At 43.4% G+C, this 19,559-nt stretch overlaps 1 protein-coding gene across 1 annotated transcript; it reads left to right on the top strand.

Annotated features, from left to right (window-relative positions):
* Positions 1–1,436: 1,436 nt before the first annotated feature.
* RERGL (RERG like) lies at positions 1,437–14,169 on the top strand. Its single transcript, XM_048827605.2, has 5 exons — positions 1,437–2,092; positions 2,596–2,652; positions 5,513–5,586; positions 9,531–9,679; positions 11,609–14,169. Exons 1-5 carry the CDS (start codon positions 2,041–2,043, stop codon positions 11,889–11,891), a joined length of 615 nt encoding a protein of 204 aa, XP_048683562.1. The 5' UTR covers positions 1,437–2,040; the 3' UTR covers positions 11,892–14,169.
* The last annotated feature ends 5,390 nt before the right edge of the window (positions 14,170–19,559 follow it).

Raw genomic sequence — 19,559 nt, forward strand, 5'->3', positions numbered from 1 at the left:
TCTTCCCAGTGTTGCCCCCACCCCGTCAGGGTTACGATCCAAGCCTGGCCTGCAGAGCCTCTTGGCTGAGGCGTCTCCCTGTGCTGGGCCTGTTGCCCAGGGTCCCCCTCGCTCTCCCCAGCTGCTCACCGCATCCAGCTCCAGACTGCTCCAGCCCCAGCTCCACCACTCGGTCTCAGCGCTGCTGCTCTGCCTCCAACTCCCTGGGCTGCTTCTTTGGCTCCTCTGCCTCTGGTTGCTGCAGCTCTGCTCCCAGGACAGGTCTGCTCTGCAGGCTGCTTCTGTCACTCTGCTCCCAGCACTGTCCTGCTTCCTGGGCTGCTTTTCTGGCCCCTCTGGCTCTGGTTGCTGCAGCTCTGCTCCCAGGGCAAGTCTGCTCTCTCTGGGCTGTGCCTCTGGCTTTGGGCTGCAGCTCTGCTCCCAGGACAGGGGCTGCTCTCTCTGGATCTGGCACAGCTCTGCTCCCCAGCTTAGCTTGGGCCCCAACTTTCTCCTTAGCTCGGCCCCACGCTGTCTGACCCAGGCAATTCCAGCTCACAGGGAGAACGGACCTTCCTGGCCTCCTGCCTCCCTGATTAGCCTGCCCCCCCCCCCCCCCCCCCCAGTCATTCAGGCTGACCTGGAGCATTGGCCTCTCCCCATTGTTCCTGGGGGCTGGCAGTCTCAGGTCCTGATTCCCCATTGACCCTTCCCCCTTCTTAGTACTGGGAGCTAGCAACTAAAACTCCCCCACTGAATGTTAGTAAGGGGGCAACAGTGCCCTTACACTACCATCTTGGACTTTTTCCAACTGAGTAGCCTTACTGAAATCAATAGCTCTGTTACATGGACAAAGTCACACATGGGCCTAAGTGTTTGCGGGATCAGGGCCATAGAGATTGTAAAGTAATTTGAAGGTCAAAATAGTTTTTTAAAGTTCTGTTTCTAGTAAAAGTGACTTTACACTGCGTGAACCACCTTTTTCATACATGTGCAATTGTCTGTTTTAATGTCCTTGGAACCAACATTCAAAGCCCTTGGTCCAAAAGACAAATTTTCTCCAAATAACTTAATAAAAACATTTTTGAATGTTAGAACAGCTACAACTACTCAGCTTTGCACCTGGCTTTAAAAAGACTCAAGCTATGGTTTGTATGGTGGGCAAAAAGCGAGGAAAAATATGGGGGTGGTTGTCAGAAATTTGCAAACAAGTTAATTATGCTAAGTTTCAGCTCAGAGTAAATGTTTACAGTCAGAACTATGTGATCTGCCAGAGGAACTTTGTTCCATTTCCATGTTTCATCACAATGTTGCTAAGGGCAAATCTGAGGGGGAGGAGGGGGTCACTTTCCCATCCTCCCGCACAATGGACGTGCGTGAGAATCGCTAAAGGAAGTGAAAAGAAAAGGAGGACTTGTGGCACCTTAGAGACGAACCAATTTATCTGAGCATGAGCTTTTGAGCGCTACTTCATCTGAAGTGAGCTGTAGCTCAGGAAGGCTTATGCTCGAACAAATTGGTTTGTCCCTAAGGTGCCCCAAGTCCTCCTTTTCTTTTTGCGGATACAGACGAACACGGCTGCTACCCTCAAGGAAGTGACTGCCTCGCTTGCGAAAACAAAACCGAAGCAACCAGTCACTGACCCGTCCTTGTCCTTTGCTCTGATCGGTAACTAGAAACCTCCTGGGGGAGGGGGAGAATCCCAGGGGATGATCGCAGCCAGGTTGGTGAAGGAAGAGGCGCTCGGGCAACTCCTAGTCGAACTGCTTCTTGCAGGCAACACGGCGTGGGCGGTCCGCAGAGCTGGGTTGCCAGAGGAACAAAGAGCTCGACGACGGCCTCCCCTTGACGTCCCCGGCCCAGGAGGTTATAAAGAAGCGGCGGGGCGGGGAGCGCTCGCTGTGGGAGCCCGCCCGGAGCCACCCGCGTGCCGGCCACGAGAGCGTGTCCGGGGGCTGGCGGCGGCGAGGCGCTAGGAGCGGGCGGGCCGCACAGCTGGCTCCGCACCGAAGAGGCTTTTTGAAGCGCTCAGCCCGGCGCTGCGGCGACGGCTGGCTCAGGATGAATGAGCTGAAGCTCGCTGTGCTGGGCAGCAGAGGAGCCGGCAAGTCTGGTAAACTTACAAGTTAACTTTGTGGGCTTGGGGGGAAGGGATTGAACGAGTGGGATGTCAGTGTGACCCGGGTCCCTGCCAAGTTTTGTCAGGGTGGTTGCGACTCGGGCAACTCGACTTTTTAATAATCCGCTGATCCCGTGAATCAATGGCCAGCGGGTTTTCTGCACCAAGACAAAGTAGGAAACGGCTGCAGCGTTTAAAGATGTGTCCATTCCAGCTGCACACTGGCCCTTCCATTGTGCTACTACGAGGAGCCCCGGATCTTCGCCTCCCTCTCCACCCCCCGGACTTTTGCATTATTGATCACGCAACTGCTGGTCCTCCAATCTCAGTTTGCAGCACTCCCCCTTGGCAATCGGTGTGCAGCCGGGGAGAGAACACGACTGATTTTTAAATGTTGGGGATTTTTGCGCACCAAGTAAGGTCAAAAGTTGTATAAAGTTAACCGTCATTGAACCAGGCATGTGCTCAGCTGGAGTTTGTTTTGTTTTGTATTGCAGCCCTCACAGTGAGATTCCTAACCAGGCGTTTCATTGGAGAATATGCTTCTAATTCTGGTAAGCTCCCATTCGCAACTTTTCTGCGTTTTGTTTTAGGCGTTCTATAAATCGTACCTCTAACGAGCACTAAAACCAATGTAAATATGAAATGTCCATTTTTAATTTCCTACCAAATAGGCACCTGAATTTTCTTTTTAAATTCTCAGTTCTATTTAGAAGTGTTTCCTAACATCTAATCAAAGTGTTTCTTTTTGGGTTATATACATTCACTGAAATGATTTTCCAAGGGTAATAGTGGATGATGAGCTGTTTGATCCCAGAGAAGTAGGTTTATTATTGTTTCAGAAAGTATCTTTAAAATGGAAACCGAACAGTCTTTTAAAATAGTGATTTAATTTGTTTAGTTTGTTACTTTGAGTTTTTCTGATGAAAATATGAATAGAAACATAACTCATGTAGAAACCAGATGTATAAAAATGAACATGTAAAACTCAGCACACGCTGTGCCAAGTGAAGTACTAATCAGAAATGAAAAGGGCAGATTGCTAAAGAAACTTAACTAGATCAGACACAAAAAGGCTTGTAAACTCTGTACACCATAAAGTAGAGAGAAGACAATTAAAGAAGAGAGTGAAGAAATAGAAAAAATGTTTTTACCTTCTCTGCAAACAAACTTCTTGTTCCAAGAGGCCTTTTTCAGGAAAAGTCAAAATTTGGCCTTAAGAGACTTGCATTTTCCATAGATAAGCTATGGAGCACCTGGAGAAAAGAGAATGCAGTGAGAGGGAGATTTCCAGAGGCACAAAGGGCAGTTACCCACCCAACTCCCATTCCCTTTTCATTATTTGTATTGCAGTAGTGCTTAGGAACCCCAGTCATAGAGCACTGGTCCATTGTGCTAGGTGCTGTACATACAGAACAAAAAGACAATCTGTGCCACAAAGGATTGACAATCCAAATCTAAGTTTTGGAAAGGAGTTGGGTGCATAACTGCCCTTTGTGCCTCTGAGAATCTCCTAAATCAGCTGGACTCAGCAGGACAGGGGAACAAGCTAGTACTGTGAGTTGCACACACAAAATCCCCGCTGTTTTTCAAAGAAATTTTTTTAACAAACCCATGTATTTGTAAAGAGAATCTTGGGCTGTACAAACACTGTTTGAAAATAATTTTTGACCTGCTTCTGCAGCTAGCAGGTGAATAAAATAAAAAGCAATCCACAAATCAGCCCAGAACATTTTGTAGTCAAATCAAAGAGATTGGATTTCAAAAGTTTTATGTTCTTACTTAATTATGGATGCCACAATGTTTGAGTGTGCTGCAGATTTATCCTTCTAATTTTCCCATCCCAAATATTCACTTGAGGATTCTGAAGGAGGTAAGGAAGTAGCTGAGGATAGGCCAGATATTCAGAACTGCAGCTCTACCTGAAGACTAACATGGTGCTGATTGGGAGTCAAGGGGAATCCCAGCAATGGTGAGCTTTATCTGGGCCCTGTCTGCACCAGGAATTTTTTGAACTGTTCGCACCATTGTAAACACCAGCTCAGCTTCCCCAAGGTTGGCAGCATTGGCAGCCCTAGACAGTAAATTGTCAGCACTGTTTGAAATAGTGCGCTGATTAGATTTGCTCAGAGCTACATGGTGCTTAGAATAGTGGCAACATCTTGTCCCAATATTAATAGCAACTGTTGGAGATTTTCAAAATATTTTGATAGTGTAGACTATGCCCCAGATTTTAAAAGGCGTTTGGGTTTTGCTATGGTCAGCATTGCAAGACCTAACTGATTTAGGAGCCTAAGTTTTAGGCACTTAGTCTAAATCCCGTCAATTGGATTTTGGCTCCAAAATGCCTAAATTGCTTTTGAAAATGAGATTTAGGTCCAGATTTTTAAAGGTATTTAGGAATTGTGCTCAGCATTACAATGTCTGAGTCCCATTTTTAAAAGTGATTTTGGCTCCTAAGTGCCTGAATCTCATGTTCTGAAAATCAGGCTGAGGCCCCCGCATATCAGTGAGACATTGCGACGCTGAGTGCATGTTTCAGCTTCTAAGAATATAGCTGAAGGACTCAATCCTGCAAACACTACTGAGGGAAATGCTTGCTACTGTGAGGTTTCCCATTTGAGCCCTAGCATTGTAGTTAAGTGTTACTCCTGGTACCAGCTTTTTCAGGATCAGCACCCAAGTTCAGGCTTGTATAATACCAGCATAATTATAACTTGACAGGGTCAAACCAACACTGCTTGTGTGAGGAAAGCTTATACCCACCTAACCTATTTGAAAAAAACCTAATAAAATGAGTTACCCCTATGGTTCTATTTTACGTTGAGGAAAAAACTTTGCATAAGGCTTTGCATATGTGCTGAACATGCAGAATAGAATAAGTGGGTCATCACAACTTAATTGATTCCAAGTTTACCTTCCCTCTACCCTGAAGTCATAGCCAGCTCCTGCTCCCATCACTTCTCAACATACAGGTTGCTATCATGTCCTAGCTACCCTAAAACTTTCATAATATTTGTAGAGATTTTTGGGAAATTACTCACTATCCTAAAAGCATGAGCATTTACCTGTGCATCCTTATATGCTGTCTCAAATGGCTAGCACTATGTTCTAACAATGTTCCCTCACACGTTGGCACCTGTTTGGGCATCACAGTGGAATAGGACCTGGCCAGCCATGAGCTGAGGGACACAATTAAGCATTGCACAATTCACTATAGGCATATCTGAGGGATGGGTTCACTTTCCAGTAACACCTCAGGTTCTGCCAGAGGATTGATATGCAACTTGATGGACCAAGGGCTAATTCACTACAGCAAATCTTATATTTCTTCATCGGCAATATAGCGATTAAAGCCTTTCCCCCACCCCTTTGTTAACTCTGATATTGATTTTAATGCCATGTGTCTTGTAGAGTGCATCTACACTAAACATTTGTGTCTGGATGGGAGGCAAATGCACATGGAAATTTATGACCCTTGTTCACAGGTAAGCGCAACTTATAAAGGATGAGCACAGCAAGGCTGCTTCCAAAGGTCCTTCTAAGAGTGAGGTGGCAGGGAGGAGAGAGGAGAAAAGCTAAATCACACTTTGCACTTTTAGCAACTGACACAGAAGATTGAAATTCCCGTAGCTGTCAGGACTCTCTCTGTACTGAGCATTTTCCAACTTTATAGAATGAGCCCTTCATTGGACAGCAATTTGGTCAATGCTTTTCCATTTTGAAAACTACTAGTGGCAACCAAATATAACATTGTACAGTAAAATTACATGCATCTTTAAATTCATAGGAAGGGCAAAAAGGTTGCAATCACTATTTGTATAGTTTCCCCAAATATCCTTTTAAATGGTTAATTTAAAAACATCTAACTAAATTTAATTTACCCGTGACCATGGCCAAATAGCCCTGGAAACTGAAGTCCTGTATTCCCAGAATAGATCCAATGATAGTGACAATACAGACTTTCCCATGTTAACAACTGGGCTTAACTCTGACCTGAATAAAACACTTCTAAGGGAATTCAGCCTTCATGGTCATTCAATTCCTTCCTTCTCTGCTGAAATGGTTAATAAAGATGATATGGTGATGGATGTGTCAAAAACATAGCCAGATAAGCCAGCTCATTCCCCACAGTATTACCCAAAACAGACCAGCCATCTCTGCTCAACACTATGATACTAGGCCCTGCAAAGAGCCATCATCCACGTGGCCAAAGGATCTAAGGCCATAGCACAGAAATGAAGGAGCAGGCCAGATGATCCTGCATCATCCCCCTCTCCTCAAACCCTGGAGAGGATCTCAATGAATGTTAATGATGCTTGACGTTGATGTTCCTGCTGTTGTCTTTCTGTGCATTATGGGCTTCCGTCCCCCATTAGGGGGAACTGGGGCAGTGGCATCCAGGGTGGACCTTGGCAGCTTGACTCAGCTGGAACCGTGTTGGCCAGGAGTTGGAGCAGGGTAGCCCATCATTAGGGAGTAGGCACAGGACCTCTGAGCAGATAGCTCTGGCCCTCTGCAACTCCCTAAATCTGGGTTCAGAATGATCTAGGGAAACTCCTTGAGGGGACCCTTTGGAGTTCTCTCCTCCACCCTCAGACTGCCTCGTGCATCAAGCTTGGTGGTATTTTCTGTGATAGAGGCACCTACCCACCCTGAACAGAACTAAGACCAACTCAGTCCCACAGGCATCTCTCAGAGAAGAACCATTTTTGGTCTTTGCAAATCTGAGCTGCACGTGAACCCTAACGTAGACCTTGTTGGGGGCAGGAAACTTACCAAAAAATTCCCACAGTGCAGCTGAACTAGGGGCAAGCAATAGTAGGGGCAAATCTCCTGCAGTCAGAACCCCTTCATCCCCATTTCAATTAGACTTGTATTTCAACTGGTTTATCTAAAATGATGGTGGAGGGCACTAAAGTCTTGCCTACATTGTGGCTCTCACCAGTTTCAACAATGATTCTGCTGAACTAGTCAGTCTTTTTTAGGTAAATTTTCCCAGTGCAGACAGCTCTGGGTATGAAAGGCTCTATGCCATATCTAAGCTGCCCAGTCTCCCTTAAATGATTTGTTTTAGTTGCAAAGTACACAGATCAGCACACATTGCAACAGATTGAAATCAAGACAGTAACAAATTTGGCATTTCGACTGGAGACTTTCTGGGCAGGGAACTTGCCGTACTAGGTTTGTATAGCACAGCACCCATTTATAAGATATATAATATAACCAGCTACCGAATACCCTGAATATAAACAAAAATCGGTACTATTTCCATTGAATTGCAAGCTGTCACAAACAGCATTTGGTGTTATGATGGAGTAGCGTAGATTGTTCCAGAAGTGCACTGAGGCATTTGGGAGAAGAGGGCTAGTTAGAAATCCCCAATAATCTGGAGCTAGAAAGGTTTTCTATCTACAGACTCTTCTGCATGGGCTTGACCATCTTTAAAACATATAAAAATAATGGAAAATTATGCGGTCTTCTTTTCTCCCTTTGACATTAATTATCACCTACACTGATGTTATCCTTCTGTATAGTTCTTTCAGCAGTTTTCAAGGTGCCTTCAGGTCTGGACCAAGAAGACTAATGGCTTTGTCTTAACTTTCTCCAGTGCCTCATTACTCATTTCAGAATACAGCCAAAAAACCTGATTTATTTTATTAAACTGTCTGTGGACTTGCTCCCAACTATTTCATAGATCTCTTAACTCTCTGCTCCCCTCCAGCTCATCTGCCACCATCTTCTGCTTTTGCAGTTTTTCACCTGTTTTGTCAGCCATCTTTGATGCCTTTGTTTTTAATTGGCCACATCCTTTCTCCATCTAGGCTTTCAAAGTAAATATGAAACCCTATCTTTCATCCCTTTTCCCTCTGCTTTCACTGTCCTGTTCTAACATCCCATCACTCATATTAACAAACTGCCCCCACCAAAGTCTGTGTGGTGACTTGATGTCCTGCTGAAGGATTTACATACTCTCCAAGTCTTTTCAGAGACTGGGGGGAAAGGTTGAATGGCTAGGAGGGTAAATGATTCACTAAAATAACTTCCTAGTGAAGGAACAGATTAAAAACACCAGAGTTGCTTTTGTATAGGGAATTGTGTGGGAACAATAAACAACAAACAAAGTCAGCAAACTCCCCATGTTCATTTTACTAGGATCAAGAGTGGCAACACCATACTATAGAATCATAGATTAGGGTTGGAAGAGACCTCAGGAGGTCATCTAATCCAACCCGCTGCTCAAAGCAGGACCAACCCCACCTAAATCATCCCAGTCAGGGCTTTGTCAAGCCAGGCCTTAAAAACTTCTAAGGATGGAGATTCCACCACCTCCCTAGGTAACCCATTCCAGTCCTTCACCACCCTCCTAGTGAAATAGTGTTTCCTAATCTGCAACCTAGACCACTGCAACTTGAGACCATTACTTCTTGTTCTGTCATCTGCCACCACTGAGAACAGCCTAGCTCCATCCTCTTTGGAACCCCCCCTTCAGGTAGTTGAAGGCTGCTATCAAATCCCCCCCCCACTCTTCTCTTCTGCAGCCAAGTAAGCCTAGTTCCCTCAGCTTCTCCTCTCAAATCATGTGCTCCAGCCCCCTAATCATTTTCATTGCCCTCTGCTGGACTCCCTCCAATTTGTCACATCCTTTCTGTAGTGGGGGGGCTCAAAACAGGACACTATACTCCAGATGTGGCCTCACCAGCCCCAAATAGAGGGGAATAATCAGTTCCCTCGATCTGTTAGCCTTCTTGGCAACAAGGGCACACTGACTCATATCCAGCTTCTCATCCACTGTAATCCTCAGGTCCTTTTCTGCAGAACTGCCACTTAGCTAGTCGGTCCCCAGCCTGTAGCAGTGCATGGGATTCTTCCGTCCTAAGTGCAGGACTCTGCACTTGTCCCTGTTGAACCTCATCAGATTTCTTTTGGCCCAATCCTCCAATTTGTCTAGGTCACTCTGGACCTTATCCCTACCCTCCAGCGTATCTACCTCTCCCCCCACCTTAGCATCATCCGTGAACTTGCTGAGGGTTCAATCCATCCCATCGTGTCTGTATATAAAAGGGTTAAACAAATACTGATGGCCACAGTTGTGTGCTCAGTTACCCTGAGGTAAATTCAGAGGCAGTCCATTGCAATCAAGGGACCAGAGTCTGGCTGTAAGATTTAATTTAACTTTACTGATGATTAAGACCTATCAAGGGGGATTTAAAGTTCTGAAACACTGTTTATATATTCATTATAACAATCATCTCCAGTGATGATGGTGGTTTATCTATAGCTCTTTGGAATACCAGTTCCAGATCAGGGCCCCACTGTGCTGTGCACTGTACAAACATGTACGTTTCCTTACATTTTTAGTTAGAAAATATTGTACAGTGATAACAGTAATGGATTCTTTCTATTGTCGTATGCATTTCATTGCCTTCAGCCACGACAGGGGAAGCTGTCCCTCACTGATGAACTCCACTGGGCTGATGGATTTGTCATTGTGTATGACATCAGCAACAGAGCTTCCTTTGCCTTTGCAAAGGCATTGCTATACAGGATACGAGATTCCCACCTGGCAGCTTGCAAAAGGTAAGTTGTATTATAAATATTACATTTCTTTCAATCTAACATACGAAAAGAGATGAGAGTGTGAGCTCTAGGTACCCTAATAGCCACTAAAATGACACTCTGCACAGCAATAGTACCCAGCAACGTAACAATAGTAACATAACTAGCTGGTAAATTCAGCAGCAAAATGCAACCCCGTTCCACCCAAAACCCAGTATACTATAGGCTTTTTCATTCTTGTTTCACATGTAAATCATACTGTCATGCTAGGTGATATAAGACTAACTGCTCTGATCAAGATTAGACAACGTGCAGGTGAAAGTGCTGGTAGTTAGCCTATGCTGCAGCTCCCCCCATTGCTGTCACCAGTGGAGCTGCACCAATGGGAAGTTTGAAGAAAATAGTAGTGTAGACACAATCAGGGAGGGTTTGGCACCAAGAACTCCTCTTAAACTCTGTCCTCAGCAGTGACATCAACTCCCTTTATGTCCTTGGGCACAATTTAAATTAGTTCAGAGGTCAGTGGCATGAATTAATTGGTGAACTAGTTAGATTTTTAAAAACTGAGTGCTAAGTATTGGTATTCACAACAGTTGACCTAGGAATGCATAACCTGCTGAGGCTTTTGCCTAAATAAAACATGACCTGAGAATAAAATCATCTTAAATTAGGAAATCGTTTAAATTATATTTTCAGCCCCTTTCACCATATACTGTCTCACCCTTAATCCGTTGGTGCGTATATTTGTCATACTCTTCTTAATATTTAAGGGGGAAAATGTACTGTCAACTTTTTTTAGTCTTAATAAAACATAACTAAAATGAGGTTGTCATTTGCCTCACAGATGGGTTAGGAGGCTTTATAGCAATCTGAGATCCTAGATAGCATTTAATGGTCTACATTATTATAATATTAAAAAAAACTTGACAGTTTCCTTTGGGTATGCAACGTACAAGAGCAGGTACCCTGTAGCATTTTTATAAGGCTTTTTGTCTAATTGTCAAGGTTCCTCCCCAACTCTGAACTCTAGGGTACAGATGTGGGGACCTGCATGAAAAACCTCCTAAGCTTATCTTTACCAGCTTAGGTCAAAACTTCCCCAAGGTACAAAATATTACACCCGTTATCCTTGGAATGGCCGCTACCACCACCAAACTAATACTGGTTACTGGGGAAGAGCTGTTTGGACGCGTCCTTCCCCCCAAAATACTTCCCAAAACCTTGCACCCCACTTCCTGGACAAGGTTTGGTAAAAAGCCTCACCAATTTGCCTAGGTGACTACAGACCCAGACCCTTGGATCTTAAGGGCAATGAACAATCCTCCCAACACTTGCACCCCCCCTTTCCTGGGAAATGTTGGATAAAAAGCCTCACCAATTTGCATAGGTGACCACAGACCCAAACCCTTGGATCTGAGAACAATGAAAAAGCATTCAGTTTTTACAAGAAGACTTTTAATAAAAAATAGAAGTAAATAGAAATAAAGAAATCCCCCCTGTAAAATCAGGATGGTAGATATCTTACAGGGTAATTAGATTCAAAAACATAGAGAACCCCTCTAGGCAAAACCTTAAGTTACAAAAAAGATGCACAGACAGAAATAGTTATTCTATTCAGCACAATTCTTTTCTCAGCCATTTAAAGAAATCATAATCTAACACATACCTAGCTAGATTACTTACTAAAAGTTCTAAGAGTCCATTCCTGTTCTGTCCCTGGCAAAGACCAGCATACAGACAGACACAGACCCTTTGTTTCTCTCCCTCCTCCCAGCTTTTGAAAGTATCTTGTCTCCTCATTGGTCATTTTGGTCAGGTGCCAGCGAGGTTACCTTTAGCTTCTTAACCCTTTACAGGTGAGAGGAGCTTTCCCCTGGCCAGGAGGGATTTCAAAGGGGTTTACCCTTCCCTTTATATTTATGACACTAATCAACAACTTTTTTATTTCAGAGTGGTAGAGTCAGCTGTATTCTTAGTTGGTAACAAGCAGGATCTATGCCATATGAGAGAGGTTGGCTGGGATGAAGGACAAAAGCTGGCGATGGATAACAAATGCCAGTTCTGTGAACTGTCTGCAGCTGAACATTGTCAGGAAGTGGTGACCATGTTCACGAAAGTCCTGAGAACTATCACCACAAACTTCAAAGTGAAGGAAAAGAGACGACCCAGTGGATCAAAGTCAATGGCCAAACTAATCAACAACATGTTTGGGAAGAGGAGGAAGTCTGTGTAATGGACGTCCAGGCTCATGGAAACCACTGAATGATGATACATTGAAACGTTGCAGCAGTAGGCCATATGCAATGCTTGGACTCAGCCATTGAGTACATGTGTTTAAAAGGTCTCCATCTGAAGGGATATGTCAGTACAAACCAAAGATGACTGGTAGTACGGGCCAGTAGACAGAGTACTGCACTGGGATTCAGAAGACCTGGGTTCTATTTACAGCACTACCATGGACCTTGGCAAGTCTCTTCATCTATCTGAGCCTCTGTTTCCCATCTCAACCTGTGTCTTGTCTATTTAGATTGTAAGCTTAGAAGGACTGTCTTTTACTACTTTGTGTGTAGAGTGCCTACAAACAATGGGGCCTTAATCTTGGTTGTAGCGTCTAGGTGTTACTGTAATATTTTTTTTTCCAATGAACTCAGCCTCTCTGTGCCTCGCTGAACAATAGCCCAACTTCACAATTCCAAGATTTATCTGTAACAGCAATTGCAGTAATTGAAACCGGGATTGGAATTGACACTAATTGAAACTTTGTGATATTGCACTTGTAAGTAAGTGAGTGAAGTAATGCCTGACTTTCAGGGCTTCCTTTCCCTGAAAAGGTGCCATGAGTAGGGGATCAGATAAATGAGGTCCTCATCTGTCTCCCATTTCAGTTTACTGCTGGGGCATGATGGGAGGAAGCATGGTCCAGTGGATAGGAAACTGGAATGGGAGTCATGAGCCTTGGGCTCACTTTGGCTCTGCTGCTGACTTGCTGTGTGACCTAAGACAAGGTCTTATTGGGAGAAATGTACTCCTAAAATTTACATCAATTTTATCTTCCCTGGCCACGTGGGTATTTGAATCCATGATTTCAAGCTTCAGAGGTGGAAGCTAATTCCTTACACCATCTTCCATTCCTATGCAGATGGCCAGTGCAGCCCATGTAGTACTGAAATCCAACTTAGGCCCTGATTATCAAAAGTATTTAGGCACCTAACTCCCATGGATCTCTGCCATTAATTTGGCCCTCTGTACAGGGGTGACTTCACCCTCCATGCCTCAGTTTTCTTCTCAGCAATATGGGTATAATAATTCCCTATCTACTCTATTTTATTTAGGAGTAGGATTTGAAAAGTCCCTCAGTAAGGAGCACATCTGACTGGGATTCAAAGTCAGACTTTCAATGGACTTGTGGTCCTAACTGCCATACTCATTTTAAAACATTCATTACCATGGTAATTAAATACCTTTTGTAAAGCACTTTGATTTGTATAGATAGTGCTATAGAAGTGCCTTATTATTTTTTACACCCACAGGTGCTGAACATTAGGCACTGGAGTTTAAATATTTAAGCAACAGAAAATCAGGTTCCTTACTGCATAGTTAGGTACTTAGGCACCCATGTCAGTGTTTCTGACTGTACAAAAATTATAAAGGGAAAGATAAGTGGTCTGAAGGTGACTGACTTTCTCCCATACTGGTTCCAACAGACCCTAAAGATATTCTACAAGCATCCCAGCACAAGTAGACAGACGTGTTAGCGGGGCTTGAAGTTGTGCACTGAAAATAGCAGGGTGGATGTTGTGGCTTGCGCTGCAGCCGGGGTTCTCAAGCCCATCCAACCCCCTATGGTCAAGTTAAGGGGGCTATCTTGAGTCTCTGCTGGAGCTGCAAATTCCATGCTGCTATTTGTTTGAGCTACATGAGCAAGAGTCTGTCTACTCAGGCTGTGAGGTTTGCTCCCAGCTGCTGTGTGGTCATACCCAAAGGTGCAATTTCCAAAAAAAACCCTCAGCATTGTGGCCTAACTGGTCCCATTGTAGTCAATGAGCAGAGTTAGGTCAATACTGAGTGCTTTTGATAATTCCATGCAAATAAGTAGAAAGCTGTATCACTTTAATGAAATATAAATAAATTTATTCGTATGTGCTAAAAACATACTGTGACTAAAGATCATCACTTGTTAAAAAGGTCATCTTATTTCACATAGTTATAGCTTTTAAAATTGCAAATCATGGAATTTCTCAGAATGTTGGCAGGCTTTTCACTCTTATATCCAAGCAGACCTTACCTACCGTATCAAGGGTGATTTATATAAGGGCATATATTGGAATCAGAGAGTGAATTTTAAAGCACTAATGTATACTAATCTATTAAATAACGCAAACAACACTCCTCCAAACTCTCTTTAGTGGGCAGCTTTTTTGTACTCTGTCAACCTGTGTACAGCTTGCTAACCAGATTTGAAAACTAACTGTATTTACTGTTATGACATTAAACCAACTTGAATGTTACAAGAGAGAAACGTTTACATTTTTTACAATGGTCTAAGATTTAAAAAAACACCACCACCACCTTTTGCTATTGTACAAATGAAGCCCATGCAGCCTCAAATAGTAAATTCAAATGGTAGGTACTTTAACAAGAGGAGGACTATGACTGTGTTTCATACACACACTGAAGAATCATGCATGCATCTTGACACAATTAATTGTAGAGCTCCTAACATTTATTTTTTTATTCTTAATACTTAACAAAAAGAGAACATACTTGGTTAAGGTTGCTAAGAGACTAATTACTGTTTCTTCATAGAGAGATTTTTACAGAACCTAAGAAATAAAGGATAGCAGATTCTGAAAATTCCACTTGAGGAGGTTGGGTCGCAGCATAAACTGATCGACATCCTGCATACATCATCATCTGCCTGCATCCTGCTACCTATTAATGAGGCTCTGCTAGACCCTGCAACAATAATTTGGCATACTCCAGTGACAATTATCACCTATTTCTAAGAGTGCGCACACAAATGTTTTCTCCAGGACTTGGAATTTTTATTTTCGCATCCCTCCCAACTCCCTTTTGGTCTATGCAGTAAACAAATGTGGAAGACAGATTCAAACTAAACTGTCACATGGCATCAAAGATTTAAAAAAGCAGCTTCACTTATTTGGCCGCAAGTCATATTCATTGCTAGTCTACAATTTGGGATTACCAACTACAAAACCCTCATGGCAAAATGCAGCCCTACTAACTCTTCGAAGTTTAATTCCTTTATTGAGCACGTTTTACCAGAACAGAGGGAATAATTTCAGGCAATCATTGCAGCTGGTCAGCTGCTGGCCAGAATATCATTGCAGGCCTCTCTGGATACCACTGATACAATCACTTGTTTGTCTCTATGGTGGTAGCCCTGAGGAGGGCCTCCTGCCTTCAGCTCTCAGAATTTGAGAGAAGTCCAAAATACAGTTAAGGACCTTCCTTGCAATGGATGAAGCTGTCCGTGGGAAAGACCAACGGGTCTCTGCATAAGGTGTTGCCTTATATAGCAAAAGTGTATACACTTGGACTGAGATTGAGATAGAAATAGGAGAGACTCGTTGAAAGTCTCTGGGTAAGGAGTTAAAAAAATAAAGGTGATGTCATGGCAGGGGTTAACTAACCACCTAACCAGGAAGAGGAGATGGATGAAGCTTTTTATAAACAACTAACAAAATCATCCAAAGCACAGAATTGGTGGTGATGGGGGACTTCAACTACTGACATCTGTTGGGAACATAACACAGCAGGGCACAGATTATCCAGCAAGTTCTTGGAATGTATTGGAGACAACTTTTTATTTTAGAAGGAGAAAGCCAGCGGGGGAGAGGCTGTTCTAGATTTTATTCTGACAAATAGGGAAGAACTGATTGACAATTGGAAAGCGGAAGACAGCTTGGGTGAAAGTGTTCATGATTCTAAGGAATGTTAGGAGGGAAAACACAACAATAAAGAAAATGGGTTTCAAGAAGGCAGACTTTAGCAAACTCAGGGAGTTTGCAGGTAAGATCCCAGGGGAAGGAAGTCTAAGGGGAAAAGCAGTTTGAGAGACCTCACAATTTTTCAAAGAGACACTGTTAAGGGCACAAGAGAAAACCATCCCACTGTGTAAGAATGATAGGAAATATGGCAAAAGACTACAGTGGCTTAACAGGAGATCTTCAATGATCCTAAACTCAAAAGAGAGTCCTACAAAAAGTGGAAACTAGGTCTAATTAGAAAGGATGAATATAAAAAAATAACACAAGTATGTGGGCAAATACTTAGAAAGACCCAGGCACAAAAAAGATTAAACTATTGTGACAAAGTTCCTCCTCTACCTTGGTGGATCTTGTGCTTATTGGTGGATTTGCTCTCTTTGGAGCTTCACGGCAGCCCTCAGCTTGGCCGTTTTTCTGAACCCACAGTCCAGGTCGACAACTCCTGTGTCTGACCAGGAGTTGGCAGGTTTGGGAGGAAACCGGGTCTGCCCTCTACTCCAGGTTCCAGCCCAGGGCCTGGTGGAATGCAGCTGTCTAGAATGCCTCCTGGAACAGCTGTGCGAGAGCTACAATTCCCTGAGCTACTTCCCCATGGCCTCCTCCCAATACCACCGTTATTCTTACCATAAGACCTTCTTCCTGGTGTCTGATAATGCTTGTACTCCTCAGTCCTCCAACAGTCCACGTTCTCACTCTCAGCTCCTAGTGCCTCTTGCTCCCAGCTCCTCACACGTGCACCACAAACTGAAGTGAGCTCCTTTTTAAACCCAGGTGCCCTGATTAGCTTGCCTTAATTGAGTCTAGCAGCTTCTTGATTGGCTGCAAGTGTTCTAATCAGCCTGTCTTAATTGTCTCCAGAAGGTTCCTGATTGTTCTGGAAACTTCCCTGTTACCTTACCCAGGGAAAAGGGACCTACTTAACCTGGGGCTAATATATCTGCCTTCTATCACTCTCCTCTAGCCATCTGGCCCAACCCTGTCACACTACCTAGAAACAAAGGGTAACAAGAAAACATTCTATGACTACATTAAAAGCAAGAGGAAAACCAAGGACAGGGTAGGCCCATTACTCAGTTGTGTGTGGGAGGTACAATAACAGAAAATGTGGAAATGGCAGAAGTGCTAAATGACTTGCCAGAAGATGGGAATGGGCAGTAGGGATTATCTGTTCTGTTCATTCCCTCTGAAGCACCTGGCATTGGCCACTATCAGAAGACAGAATACTGGGCTAGATGGTCTGACCCAGAATGGCCGTTTTTATGACTCATGACTAGGTATATCTTCCCAAGACAAGACTCTTTTGGTAAATTTCCTTCCCACAGCCTCTCCTGTGATCCCTTAACCCCAACCCTGGGAACTCAGCAGATTGCAGGTCTCAATCCAGTTAGCAGAGTAATGAGAGCCACCTCATCAAACCCAAGTGCTTTTTTACCCTTCTACGCAGCCTGGATACATTCCAATGGCACATACAGAAGTAAGGGATTTCATTTCCCATTGCATAAGGTTACCTGAGTCTGAACTTTAAAGACCAAGTACAGTCTATCACTGTCCAACCCAGAAGCGGATGTTCTTCACTGGTGAATTGATTCTTGTATGTCGAGAGAGAGAGAGAGAGAGAGAGGCACTTTGGGATCCTTCATAATAAAAGATGTTGCATAAATGTATAACTATATGCTGTGCAAATGTTAAGTATTAGTATAACTCAACCGCAGGGTTTTGACACCTAGATACAGGAGAACCTCAATTACAAACACCTCGTGAATGGAGGTTGTTGATAACTGACACGTTCACAACTCTGAACAAAACGTTATAGCTGTTCTTTCAAAAGTGTGCAACTGAACATTGACTTCATACAGCTTTGAAACTTGACTATGCAGAAAAAAAAACGCTGCTTTCCCTTTTGTAAAAGTAGTTTATATTTAACACATTTTGGGGTTTGTTTGGTTTTTTTTGGGGGGGGGGGGCGGGGAAGGTGTCTCTGCTGCTGCCTGATGGTGTACTTCCGGTTCCAAATGAGGTGTGTGGTTGGCAGTTCAGTTTGTAACTCTGAGGTTCTACTGTATAAAACAATGAGATAAGTGTTCAGTATAGCAGCTCATGTTTTAGTTCACAGTCATTCCTCCCTTCTTACCAGATCGTCTGCTGTTTCTTCTCTTAGTCTCTATTTGCTTCCAGAAACAGCAGTCTCAAATAAAGGGCATCTGAAGGCTGCGAAAGATCTGGAGGCTGCAAAAGAGTGACACACTGCTGTGAAGTAGCTTCTTGCTTTCTCCAAACCTGCAGCTGGAAAAAAGGCTTTTTAAAATTACAAAAACATGTACCCAGAATTTTTGGACTGCGATACAAACTGTAGTTGATCCAGTCTGCTGTGCTGATTGCACATCCTGAACAAACATCACACCCAACTTATATTACAGCAATGGCACGATACACTGGGGGCCTGAGTCTGTTCTGTTATGCTGGTTTTTCCGTCAGTGTAATTCCATTTACTTTAATGGAGTTACTCCCATTTTATGCCATTATACATGAGAGTTGGGCCCAGAATCTTTTAATAGTTGATGCTGTAGTGTTCAGATCATTGTTATGAATAATTACAGTATAGTGGGATTTTTTTATTATTTGTTTTGGGGGTTGTTTTGTTTCAGCAAGGGCACCATGAAACAGGAAGAAGGCTGATTTTAATGTTAAAAGCCCACCAACAACTTGCTTGAGTCAAAGTCCACATGATTTATTTTCCCACTTGACGCTCACCCAGGTCTGCTTAACGTGCACTAGGTGTCATGAGCAGAACAATTTACCTTCCATTGCATGAGCCTGCCAACACTCAGTAAGGTCTTCAGAATTACTACACAGGAGTCAAAAATTCTTAGTGTCACCTCATAAAGTCTTTCATAAGCTTCAGTGGCAATTTGCCTGAACCAGGAACTGAAGATTTGATACTGCTGCCCACGTTGATTCTCATAGTGGAAGGATTGAAGACAATGCCATGAAAAGCATCATCCACTTCTAACCATAAAACTACATGCCAATGAAATGACAGTGAGTAAAAGGAAGAGATATTAAATAGGCTCCCAAAAGCTGGTTCATGGAAGACTTCCAGGTGGGCTCAGGAGCTATATCTATTGCACTGTTGAAGCAGCTATAAGTCTTTTAGTGGCTGAAGCTAAAAATTAAACAAAAACCTTCTCCACTCTCCTACTGCAGTTACTCCCTGTCTGTCCCAATTGGGCCTTATCTGGTAAATCCAACCACAGTCCATCTGCAGACTACTCAGAACTAAAGGAATTGCAAAATATATAGAACTGCGCAGCAACCTGAGAGAACTGAGCAGAGATATTAAATAGGCACATAACCAAGCAGATGAAGTTACTGCACTGAAGAGCAGAAAGCAGATGGATTGTATTTGAGCCTAATCAGGAGGTGAATCTGTAACTTTTATCAGAGATTATGTACTTTGGAGACTCTATGAGCTACAGAGGGTTTTCCAGCTTGTAAGAGAAGCCTGCATCTGAATTGGGGGGTAAGCAATGAAATATCAATACATCTGGATGACAGTGTGTGGGCAACACGATCCTTCTCCTCCTTTCTCCCCCCTCTATCCCCCCCCCCAGTTCTTAGGGCTTTTATCATTTGTAGGGTATAGCTGTAGGCTGAATGCACTATAGCTCAATACAATCGCAAACACTTGAGCATGTCTGACGCTGACATTCCACCCAGCAACACAGAGTTTGGGAGGGAAGATGAATACAAACCTGACCTAATATATAATTTCCCATTAGAAATAAGAGTAAACTATGAAAGTTAGAAAGCTGGATGACTCAAGTATTCCTGGGGGGCGGGATTTACAAATGATTATTTAAGACCGAACCAGAATGTAATAAGCATCCAAC

Source organism: Caretta caretta, chromosome 1 (genome assembly GCF_965140235.1).
Source record: "Caretta caretta isolate rCarCar2 chromosome 1, rCarCar1.hap1, whole genome shotgun sequence".
Classification (NCBI taxonomy): Eukaryota; Metazoa; Chordata; order Testudines; family Cheloniidae; genus Caretta; species Caretta caretta.